This window comes from Poeciliopsis prolifica, unplaced genomic scaffold (assembly GCF_027474105.1).
Source record: "Poeciliopsis prolifica strain line A6 unplaced genomic scaffold, Auburn_PproV2 SCAFFOLD037, whole genome shotgun sequence".
Taxonomy (NCBI): Eukaryota; Metazoa; Chordata; class Actinopteri; order Cyprinodontiformes; family Poeciliidae; genus Poeciliopsis; species Poeciliopsis prolifica.
In genome coordinates this window covers 2,772,667-2,785,348 of record NW_026562412.1, presented here as the reverse complement: position 1 = coordinate 2,785,348, position 12,682 = coordinate 2,772,667, and the positions used below count along the sequence as shown (strand labels likewise).

At 36.2% G+C, this 12,682-nt stretch overlaps 1 protein-coding gene across 5 annotated transcripts in view; it reads left to right on the top strand.

Annotated features, from left to right (window-relative positions):
* Positions 1-6,160: 6,160 nt before the first annotated feature.
* The window catches only part of impg1b (interphotoreceptor matrix proteoglycan 1b), a 28,049-nt gene continuing 21,527 nt past the window's right edge, over positions 6,161-12,682 (top strand). For all 5 annotated transcript variants that reach the window (XR_008607559.1, XM_055053530.1, XM_055053531.1 and 2 more), the window contains exons 1-2: positions 6,161-6,483; positions 12,313-12,528. Coding sequence is in view for 4 of the 5 variants with exons in the window: in XM_055053530.1 (XP_054909505.1) it covers positions 6,417-6,483; positions 12,313-12,528 (283 nt within the window). In the remaining variant the exon portion in view is untranslated. The remainder of the gene's footprint in view (positions 6,484-12,312; positions 12,529-12,682) is intronic.

The following is a 12,682-nucleotide window of genomic DNA, read 5'->3' as shown; positions in this document are numbered from 1 at the left end:
ATATTATTCAGACTTTACTCAGAAATAATTACAACTTCATTCTCTCTTTACTTTATTCTCACATTAATGCAACTTTTAGAGAGAGATAACAGCTGAATAAAGAGAAAAAGAGCCAAAGTGAATCTGATAAAAGCACTTTTTAAGTCCTCAAATGATAATATCTGTCTCTTTTTCTTTTGGGGAATCAAACAGCAAAGCAGGGAGGCTTCAGAAATGTTCCTAGACTCTCAGCTCCATTAAACCTTTATAGAAATTGAGGCGCCAGCCGAACCAAACAACGTCCGCCCCCTCCACCTCCAAATTATAGCCATCATCACAGAGCGAGGAGGAGGAGGATGCAGACGAGTTTATTTACTGAGCGTGCTGCTTTCCACTTTCAGCTGCTTATCCAGGTCACCTTCCTCTCATTTCAAGACACAGACAAGTTTTCAGCAGATGCCAAACCATCTGAGGATGAAGTGAATAGTGAAAACAAATATTTTAAGGCCTGTTTTGGTTGTTTCTTCAACTAAACACATTTAATGTCTCAGAAGTAATCGGTTTGACATGATTTTAGCATGTTGTCCATGTAATCACTTGCAGACCTGTGATTGAATTGATTTGGTTCTTTTCTAATCTAGCAGGTGGAGGTTTCGCTCTGCTTGTCTCAGCTTTGGTCGGGTTATAAAGAGAAAAGCTAAGTTTAATCTGAGGCTATTTTCATAAAACTGAGCTCTCTTTGTGGAAAATTACTATGCTAGGATGGATTTGAAATGATTGACAGGTTTCATTTTAGTATCTGGATGTTTCCATGAAGAAGAAGGTGCATAAAGGTCAGAATTTAAAATTCAGCAGAGCAGAGTCTCTTTAAACTAAAAAGGGGCAATCTGGTCTTTGAAGAGCCTCAGCAGCTCATTTTCAGTTTTTAAAATTTTTGTTTTGAATGTTTTTGTACTTCAATTTGTGTCTCAACTGCTTCTAAAAACTGTTTGTTTCTCCACACGAGCTTAAAAACGCTCATCCAGCAGGATTTTGGCAATAAATGAATATTTTTTGGTGTATGGAAAATGAGCTGTTTCAAAAACTTTTGGAATGTAATCAGACTTTTACCCAGTAACCCCAGCAAAGGTTGGCCTGTTGCCTAGCAACCCATGCCAAAAATGAAACAAAATATTGTTGCAATTTATATTATTTCACAATTTGTCAAAGATTTAATGTAGATTTATTGCTACATGCGCTGTGCAATGGCTGCTGGAAAAGTGTTTTGTTGCTGACGGGATTTTATTTTGTAATGTTCTATAGACATATCAAAGTTTATTAATGCTATTAATGTTAATCAAAAATGTAGCCCTTCATGTTATGAAAAAGCTTGTTTGATAAGGGAAAATGGCCGCCATTTCATCCAGAAACCACTGGCTGCGTCCTTGTTCATTGTGCAGAAGGCTCTACTTCTGCTTTTCAGAGATGTGCTGTAGAATAATTGCACGTCTGTTTGCAACCATTTTCAGGTGCGAGTGTAAATGTCGGCCAGGAGAAACTTATTTGGATTGAAAGTGACAAGACGCCCTAAAACATCTGGAAATAGACAGAACTGAGCAGAAAATCTTATTATTTAAGAATAATTTTTTTTGCAAAAAATATGTAAACATGTTTTGTTTCCCCCACATTTCTATTTATTCAAGGAAGCATAATAGGTCACCTTTAAAATCTGACCTACTTCATGTAGAAGGAAACCCAAAATCAGTAGGAACAGGAATACAAATCGGCAATTTTATGGCAATCTTAGTTAAATCTATGCTGCTGTGTTACATAAATTGATTGGCAGATCAGTTTCTAAATTTAAGTCATGTTCTCATGAATGCCTCTTTTCACTGTTGCCACAGTTTAAATGTGTCAGAGGTTTTCATGCTGCCTCCATCATGCTGCTGTAAACAGGTGAGGATTACCAGCAGGGGCAGAAAAGCATCCCTGATGTTCGTCGGTTGACCTGACCTCCTTCTCCTGTTTGCTCCCCCACCATATGCACCATCTTTCTTCCAAGTTTGTTTCTTCACTTCTTCCTTTCATGTCTGTTTAACATGCTCCTTTCCCTTTCCTTTCCCATGTCTGTCCTTCCCTCGCTGACTTTCCTGAGCATCCATCTTTTCCAAGGGGATGATATGAAAAAAGCCTGCAGAGAACATGATAATCTGCTGCTTTTTGACCAGAAACAGGAGTTTCAGCTGTTTTTTCTTGTTCCAGACTTTTTATTTTTCCCTGAGCTCAGAGTCCTGGAGGCACCCTGCTGGGTGAACACGCAGCACCGCGCCTGGGAACAGAACGGATCATACTTTCACTGCAAAAACAAAATATTTCCAAGTCTTTTTGGTTACAAATATCTCAGTACATTTAAAATAAGACAAAAACTAACTCACAAGCAAATTTTCAACAGCTATATGGGGCTAATTCCTTAATATTGATGGAAAAGTTTTAGGTCCACTGGCAGGTTTTTTAATTTATAACTAGACATTTTCCCCATGAGTGAAATAATCTGCTAGTGGAACTAGTAGTTTTCATTCATATTAAGGAATTATTGTAAGATATTTACACTGGAAACTAGACTAAGAATACTTGGTAAGACTTTCAGTTTTTGCAGTGTAGCTTCATCTGGTTCAATGAAATCCTATGTTGTTGCATTTTAGGCAATAAAATATACATTTTCTTTATTAAAAAAAGGAATTTAATAATTTTGTATTTGCATCTTTTACTGAAGGCTTAATTAAAAAATCTGGAGGTTGTTGCATTTTTAAAATCTGATTAATCCAATCAGAATAATCAACCACTAAAGTAGTTGTTAGTTGAAACCCTAAATTTTACAGCCCTCACAGATTTGTTACAAATTGTATTGATCAAAAAGTCACTTTATTTTTCCAAAATTCTAAATTTTTCCTGCTCCCAGTGTATTTTGTTGTAGATAATATCTTTGGCAATGAGATGATTATTTCTGAATGCTCACTTATGTAAACATGCAGAACTTAACGTTTTATTTCTAGCAAACAGTAACGATGTGAAGTTTGACCAGGAACATTGACCATGCTGCCCTCTGTTGGTGTTTTCATGATCTGGGTCAACATGATGACAAAGGATCAACAGGAGCAAATCCCATAAAAACACCACAGATGTTCCTGAGAATGTTAAATAAGCAACAAAAGCAGAAGGTGAAATATAATTCAAACCATAAATGGATAAATTGGTAAATTGATTGATATGTTTCTAGATCTGTTTTTGGGTTGGTTTATGATTCTTCTGGCCAAATTTCATCATAAAAACTATAAATACAGTAAATCATTTTTAATTACAAAAACTGAACATTTAAATATTTGTTTATTCTTTTTAATTAGAAAACATGGGAATAGGGTTACAGTGCTGTGAAAAAGTACATAATTGTTGTGTTTTGTACTGAAATGTTTCAGATCAGCTGCCATCAGTAATTTGTTTCTGCTGGAAATGAGTTTTGATTTTTAGATATGTGGATTTTTTGGATTGTGGTTTTTGTCTTATTTATGTTATTTGCAATTTTATTTCTTCCTGGGAGGTTATTATGGTGACTAGTTTATCTAGGTTATTTCTGTTTGCTCTCTTTCTGTTTTGTTTAATTTATTTTATTCCTTGCTCATTAGGTTTAGTTATGTCGAGTTTTATAGCTTGTCCTTAAGCCTATTTTGATTTTATTTTTCTAAGTTTATGTTTTTTCTGTCATGTTCCTCTAGTGTTGTCTTGGTTTTCTTTTTGTTATCCATCCTCATTAGATTCACTGTTGCTATGTGTCATATGTTTATTTCCTTAGTGTTATGCTTCGTGTGTTTTTGTTTTCATTTTCTTAGATTATCTAAATACATGTCATCCACTCTTCCTTGCAAAATTATTTTAATTCAGCTACACTGAAGGATTTTCTGTTTAAATCAATTTAACATGTGAAGCATCTCAGTCAGGCTTGTCCCAGACTTTGAAAAACCTGCATCTTATATTTCTTTTTCTGAACCATTCACAAGTAGATTGCTATGTATTGCATATTTGTCCAGCTCCACAACTGTGCTTGAATTTAGGACTAAAAAGATTGCCAGACATTGTCGTTTAGGATTTTCATTTTTATAAAATGGTTTTGATTAGGGATGCAATCAATTAATTGACTTACTGTTAATTAATACTAATTGTTGGTTAATAGTATCCGACAATTTATTTTATTTGATAAAATAATGTAATTTTATACTATTTAAATTTGATAAAACGTCCAGTAAGATCATCTTTTAGTGTTGTAGTTTGGCCTCCATCCAGCAGAGGGCGCAGCCAGCCATTTAAGCAGAGCCATGTATAGAAACAAAGATGGCGGCTGAAACAGAACCGTAAAGAGAAGCGGTCAAATCAGAGTTCAATGTTGGAGATAAAAGTTGGATGTAAAAGAAACTTTATGCGTCTCTGTTTTGAAATAAAAACTCTCGACAGACTCAATAAGTTTCAAATTAATATTCAACCGAGCAACTTAAAAATCACGGATTTGCTACGAAGGCGAGGAAAAGCAGAACAGAGAAAAATTGTCGATGATGCGATAATAATTTAGAAAATTTCTGGTCATTTTAAAGAACCACCATTTTATTTCTGTTCTTTAGGTTAAAACTAAGAAAAATATAAAACATTTACAAAAATAGGATTGATGCATTTTCTTCTATTGGATGTTGAAGTTTCTGGGAAATGCAAAAAAAAAAAAAAAAAAAAAAAGACAAAAGAAAAAACAAAGAAACATTTAGTTTACAAGAAAAAACAATGTTTGTGATACTTGTATCCTTCTGTTGTGGAAATTCAATGTGAGATTAATTTTGTGCAAAAGAAACAAACAAAAAACAAACAAAGCTAAAATTTGCATATTGTAAATATCTAACTATATATATTTATAAATTGTTTCCCAAATATTAAGATCCATTGCAGAAGCTCCAAAGAGCCTCTTAGCCAATAGTTTACACTTTTCTTTACTTTACAGCCGGAAATCTTTAGGAAACAAAGCTCACTTTAAATCCCTTGCAGGATTCAGAACTCCTCTGTTAACAGAGTTAAAACCCAGCTTCATGACTCAGCTCAGCACGTTGTCGAGGTTAAATATGCTCTCTGACCAAAGGATATCCAGCCTGTGTTGAACCTGTTTGTGCAGCCCCTGATCTGCATAATAGGTTATGCAACCTCTGCTGCTGGTGCCAAGCTGCAGGATGATGTGAGCAAAAGGCACTTAGCACACTGACAGTGACACTTTTGCTGCTCAAGGTCTGTTAGATCACAGCGATAATCAGCCCTGAGTGGATATTCCCAAAGACGTGTAAGTGGTGTTTGACGGCGAACGTGACTCAAATTTTAGACGGCCAACCTGACGCCTGCATGTCCTCTGCTTTCCAGAGTCTGGAAGGAAATAGTTTGGTAAAGATAACACTTTTAAATCTCTTTGCAAGATGTTTCTAATTCTTGTTTTATTTTTCTTTGCAAAATCTTCAACGATAGACAGGGTAGCAACTATTACAGTTTAACAGTGAATATTAGGTCATTTCAATGGAGTCAGCAGTTTATAAAATGTAACATTAAAATCTAATTATACTTATAGACAAACAAAAAGAAACACATAGTTGTGAAGGCTAATTTTCACAAATATTTAAAACTAATCTTGAACTGATTTGTTAAATTTATTCCTAATCTTAACCTTCAAACTGCTGATTTAAAGCTCAGTGGAGACGTGATGTGTGACTCCGTCTGTAATCCTGGAGGATTGAGGTCATAAACTGGTCAGGTTTACTGGAACAGTTGGGCTCCACCATAAAGGACACAGGGGAGTTTTTAAACGTCCTTCCATTTACGGTTCGTCTGCACTGCAAAAACATAAAATCGTACCAGGTAATGCTGCATGGATTTGACTCACCTGTTCAAATCCATGCAGCATTTTATTGAAAAAAGCTGAAGAAAACATTACGGATTTATAAAATGACTCTGAAGTTGTAATTAAGCTTCTGCTTCTGTGTGAAAACACCAAGTTTGTTGAAAGGACAGAGGAGGGTCCAGAGGGTAACTAACAGGATGAGCCACGTGGCCCAGCAGGGATTACGAGCGGCAACAAGAAGGTAAAGAGATTAGACCGAAAACACAGCCTGCTTTTTCAACCTCGTCACTGTTGGCACCCGGGCAGCAGAAGGAAACCCCAGACCCAAACTTCTCTTCGTAGCCGAACTCCCCTTCCTCCTCCCTCACTCCCTCATGCTCCTCCATGCAGCCAGTTCTGCAGCCGGACCAGCAGCTGCCTGATGGGAAACGCCGCCGCCTCCTGATGGACTTGGCATCTAGAGATTCTGGATTCTTCTGTTGTGTGACACCTTTTCTTCACACATGAGCACTTTGGAAGTGATAGAGACATAATTCAGCCCATCATGCTTTTAAAGTCAGGAGTATTTCTCACCTTGTGTCTGTTTACCCTTCAGGCGAGTCGAATCAAAGGTAAGGAGAAAGACAGAAACTCTGGCACTGCAAAAACACAAAGTATTTTTCTCTAGTTTCTTACTCTAATATCTTACTGAACTTAAAATAAGACAAAACTAACTTACAAGTAACTTCAGCAACGAGCTACTCATTAGTTAATAGTTGAAGTCAATAATTCCTTAATATTGATGAAAATGTTCTTGTTCAACTGGCAGATTATTTCAGGTATGGGAAAAATGTCTTGTTTCTATATTTTTAACTTGTCTTGAGAGGCTTTTGCAGCGTTTTAATCATTTTTACTATTAATGCTTAATTTACTTAACTGAGTCACATTTGACTCTTAATTATCCAGAATTGTCAAACTCAACATAAACCTTTCCCACACTGCAAAACCACATCTTACAAAGTCATTTTTAGTGTAATTTCAACTGCAAATCTCTTAATACACTTCAAATAAGATAAAACTTACTGACAAGTAACTTTTCTGCTACATACAGGAGCTTGTATGTGGTCAATAAATCCTTAATATTGATAAAAAAAAAGTTTTCACTTTATTGAGACATTTTCTCCATCTTCTACAAACAGTAAAACGAGTAAAAAATTTTTTTTATCAATACAAAGTAAATATTGACTGAAAACTAATTTCTATATCTTGCTGAAAGGTTACTTTCAAGTTTTTGCACTTAAAAAGTGAAAACTAAAGTATTTGAACAAGAAACTGGAGAGAAATAGTTGGTAAGATTCAGTGTTTTTTGCAGTGGATTCTTTCCGCATGCGGTTGAATGACAGCCCAATTCAGGCGTGTTTGTGTCAATAAAGTAGCAGGTAAACATCACAAGTCCAAAATGTCAGCTCCATCTTAGGGAGATATTAGATTTTTGGCTGTGAAGCAAATGTCAAACAGCTCGCAATCAGTTTTTAAGGTCATGAACGTTTTCCGTCAATCAGCCCGACATCTGAGAGTTGTTCACCAGGATGGAGAGTTTCAGCAGAGCAAAATGTTTTCCGTTTGTCTCGCTCGGTACGATGTGCCCCGGGGTGAGCTCATTATCCGAAAGCAAACAAAAGCCATTTTGTCCTCACTGTTGCAGGACGCTAATCTTTTCTGGCTCGTAATTCTCCAGTGGGGCCTTTTTCAGGCGATACTGTCCAGTCGCTAACGGTCCCTCCTCCTGCCGCTGCATGTGTGCGACAGCCGCCTGCTCAGGGAGACCAGCAGGAGTCCTGGTGCTTTGTGAAAAATGATTTGTTGAAGGGACTCAGCCGACCGACTCTAAGCAGGTGGAAATTGTCTTTAAGGTGACCTTCTATGCTTCCTGGAACAGGTTAGGATGCCTCTATGGATTTCATAAAACATGTTCGCTACATTTTTTTGCAGAAAATCATTCTTGGACAATGAAACTTTAGTTTGCACAGTTCTGCCTGGTTTGAGCTCCTTTCAGAATAAGTTGTCTTTGGGCCTCTTGTCACTTTACATTTTTGTAATTATACAACCATACATCTTTGAAAAGCAGAAGTAGGGCCTCCTGCACAACCAACAAGAATGCAGCAAGTGGTTTCTGGATCGTAAGTAAACATTTTACCACTGGTTTTACAGTTTTAAGACCAGCTGACCAAACATGCTGGAGTTCTGCGTGGGTTGCTAGGTGAGGGACAGCGGTCGCTGCCTTGATGTGTTACGTTCCACAGGTTTTTGGAACGACTCATTTTCCACGTACCAAAAAACATTAACTTCTTACCAAAAACACGGGGATATTTTTTTATTTTAGCTCTTGGGCTGGTTGGAGAACTGCAGGAGAAACCAGAGGGAGGTAAAAAGGAGGCGCAGATTTTGTAAAATACATCTGCAGCAAATCAATAAATATTAATTTTCTATGAATCTACAGAGCAGACTGCAGCCAATGCAACAATATTAAATTGTAAAAAATTTATTTATTTATTTTTTGTTTGACCTGAAGTTTTGTCTTTAAAACGGATATCTAGCAAAACTCCTGTGATTTTGTTTCAGTGTTTGGGTTTAATTAGGACAAATTGTTGAAAAAGTTTTTTTTTTTTTTTTTACAGTAAAGTAAAAGTTAAGGAATCAAAATATTCTTTCCTCACATACAACAGAGGAAGAGTAAAACAAAATAAATGTTTAACACAAATAAAATATATGTATATTTTACATATTACATCCAGTAATATGTGAGGATTTTAATTTTACAGAATGTAAGAATTCCTCACAGAGCTCATAAAAAATAAAATCCTCATGTTTAAGGATTTTACAGAATGTGAAAGATTAAAATTATGTACAAACTCAGAAAAATTGCTAAAACATAAATAAAAACTATGGATAAAATCCTTCTTGTATTGCTGAAAAGTTAAAAGTGAAAGCTGGTTCAGGAGGGTTGAGCGGCGATGCACCCGAAAATAATTCATTTTTATTAGCTTAGAGAAAAGGCTGATATGATGAACTCCAGAAATACTCCGCCTGAACACAATTTAATTGAAGAGACAGAGATTGCCTTCAGTCTAAATCTAATTTAATTCAGTTAATTTTATTGGTATCTCCTGAAGCAGTTAAATTCAGTTCATCACGGTTGATATAAAACGTTTTCCATCAGAGGAAGCTCAGCCGATTGCATGATTCACAGACCTTCAGCAATCCCTCCTTCTGAGCAAGCAAGCACGCGGCGACAGTGGATTGCATTACGCCACTAAACAGCTTTTCATTTGATAGAAAATAGGGGTGCAGTAAAACTATTTCTGGTGCAGGGGATTCTCAATTGATTCAATATTCATTTTAAAACGCCTTTAATTTGTTGGATTACTGCAAATCACTCGACGACGCCACTCAGCCTTTGAATAATTCTTTTATATTTTTTATTTAAGTAAAAACCAGGCGGCTAAGCTAACCTAACAAAATTATTTTGTGCATAAACATAAATATAAAATGTATGTAACCTTTATTGAATAGTTTTAAATGAATTGTTCTGGTCTTTCTGTCAGTCACACGATGCAAAAACAAAATCTTACCAACTATTTTTGGTTTAGTTTTCAGTCACTGTAAACTAAACAGCGTCAAAATAAGACAAAACTAACTTACAAAGAACTTTCCAGCAAGATGGTAGAGTTTGTTTTAAGTCAGTAATAACTTGAAACTGCAGAAAAAGTCAGATTTTATGGGCAGATTCTTTTCAAAATAATCTGCAAATGGAACTAGAACTTTTTCATTATTAGGAATCATTGTTTCAAACAAGATCCTGCATGTTGCTGAAAAGTCAGTTTTGTTAGTTTTGTCTTATTTTAAGTGTATTAAGTTTTTACTAGACTTAAAAGAGGAAATGTTTTTTGAAATCCAGTATCTTAATCTGCCATGACAGCTGTAATTATATTATCTGCAGTCACTTATTCCTGTGGTTTGCCTCTCGGTGTCCTAATCCAGGAGCGATGGTAGTTTGTTGTTTGGGTGCAGTGACCTCCTGTCTGTGTTTTGGCTTATTGTCTTAAGAAGTCGGGGAAGATTTGCCAGCTGGCGTCACAATCAGGCCTTTCTTCTAAAATGATTCACCGAGGCGGTCGGCCCACACATTTAGGATCGTCACGCTGGCTTTTGTTTCGCTGCCAAATTCCTCTGTGGAACAACAGAAGTTCTGGCAGAGATGCTAAAGGTGAACAAAACAGCTTTTCTTGTTTTTAGGTAATTGAATCTGTAACTCAGGCTGCTTGATATGAAGCATCTCTCTGACAATCAGCTCTTGATTTGAGACGCTGCTTTCATTTTCCCTTCTTCCTCTGCTTCTCTAGAAATCAGAGTTATTAGTGCAAATACTCAGAAATATGGAGAAACTCTCTTACTAGTAACTTTTCAGCAAGATACTGGAGATTGCTTTAGGTAAATAATTGAATACTGAGAAGAAGTACTAGTTCCACTGAGATTATTTCACGCGTTACAAGATATGAAATAAACATAAATAAACAATAATTGGTTTATTTTGACTTTTGTTATGTTTCTGCACCTTTTATTCATCATGTCTTTGGTGTTTTTCTCTCTGTCAGGTTTGCTGGTTTCTTTGTTTATTTGCATTACTTTGGTTGTAACATGTCTTATAATTATGTAAAGCACATTTTAAAACACTGATGGGACGTAAAACAAAAGTCAGACGACAAAAAAATCAAATGGTATTAAAAAAAAGAAAACCACAGAAAGGCACAAAATGTAATTGTCTAAAAATGGAAAAATAGCATTAAAAATATTTTTGCTGCAGTATTTTGTCAAAAATGCCAAAAGAGCCCAGAAGTAACTGTTCTTTCACCTCAAGACAAATGTTAAATTTTTTCTTTTATTTATTTTTTGCACTTTTTCATAACTTCTTCCAACCAAAAACCACCAACTCCAAACTTTCCATAAGTAAAAGTTTTTATATGAGTTTGCACCTGAAATCAAACACACAGAGGATTTCTGTGTGGCATTTAGTCCAAAAATAAACCAGCAAATGTTTCATTGCAAATGTTAAAATGCTGCTAAAACACATTCGCAGAGGAAGCAGCAGAGAGTCGCTCTGCTCAGCAAACGTCATAAGTCACTTTGTTGGATTAACTCCGGAGCAAATTAAATACTCCTGACAGAAAGTGAGCTCTGGCTGACGCTGAGGGCCAAAGGTTAATGTTTTAATACTCACTCCTGTTATTTAAACTTTTAGTTTCAACTTAATTAGTTTACTGTCATAAATAAACTTTTTTTTCCCCCAACTCGACGGAAAGACGAAGAGGCAAAAGCAGCATTAAGGTTTGTGTTTAATCGTGGTGCAACTCGGCAACATGTTACCGAAAGATTTGGCCGTAAGGAGATGTTGGGATAAGTCTGTCTGAAAAACAGCCAGGAGCTCCGGAGGAACTCAGTGTTCCAGCATTTTTGCTGTTTTCTGGAAGTTTGTTCCAGATTAGAAGCGGAATGCCGTTTCTCCATGTTTGGTTCTGGTTCTGGTGATGCAGACCAGAAGACCTGAGGTCTGGAATAGTTTCATCGTTTTCTGGTCGATTTCCTGGTGGTCCAGTTTGTCTCTCACTGCAAAAATCAAAATTCAAACATACTTTATTTATCCAAAAGGGAAACTAAATGTAGCTCATTAATTCAGATTCTTCAAAGAGTTTTTGAAGGTTGGATGGCTGCAGGCAGCGGTTGATTTTTAGACCTGTGCCGACGTAAATAAGGATTATTTTAAGTGAAATAATATGCCAGTGGCATTAGTGCTTTTCATTAATATTAAGGAATTATTGACTGAATATAAGCTCCTATATATTAGTGAGAAGCTACTTGTAAGTTAGTTTTGACCTGTTTCAAGTGAATGAAGATATTTGCAATAGAAACTAAACCATAAATAACATTTTGTGTTTTTGCAGTGAACCAAATAAGAGTTGCAAATAACACATGACTCTTTGAAACAAGATGACTTTTGAGACTACTAAAGCATTTTATTTCTCTTTTCAGGATTAAAATTAAAGATGATTGTTGATTGGCTTCAAAGAAATGAGAAGAAAAACAGATCTGAAAACAAGTTCCTGGTACTTTTTGTGTCATTCTTTTTGGAAATTCAATGCAAAAAACTGCCTTTGTTATAAAATAATGCTAATTGATTCTGCTTAATTTTTGGCTAAAGTTATAAGGAACCAGTGTGGAAGGTCAAAAGATCACAACAAGTACATAAAATAATACCAAAAATGTTCCCAGAAAGACTTTATTTTGTAATTCCACCAATTATCCTCCAATAACTGACATAAACATGACAAAATAACCGCTGTTTGCTGTAATTATCCAGTTCAGTTGAAACATTCCTGCCTCCTCTTTTGTCTCTCCTCCTGCAGAACTGGATGACATAAACTTTTCCGGGCTCAGAGACGTGAAGTACCGGCACTTTCTGGAAGCTTCCCGACCCATGAGGCATGCGGCCAACGTCCGATCCGAGCAGGACGGACAGCGGGTGAAGAGGTCCGCCGTCCACACCACAGGCGTCAAAGTGTGTCCCCAGGAGACGATGAAAACCGTCATCGGCAGCCACCGGGCCTACTACAAGCTCAGAGGTAGAGCCACTCTGATTGTTAAAGAGGTTTTCATATAAAATCAAGAAAACACATCATAAAGCATTTTGATGATGTCACCGCCAACTCAGAGCTTTTCAACATCAAGATGCTGAGGATGAAATTCAACAGAGGCACTTGGATTATTTACGAAACA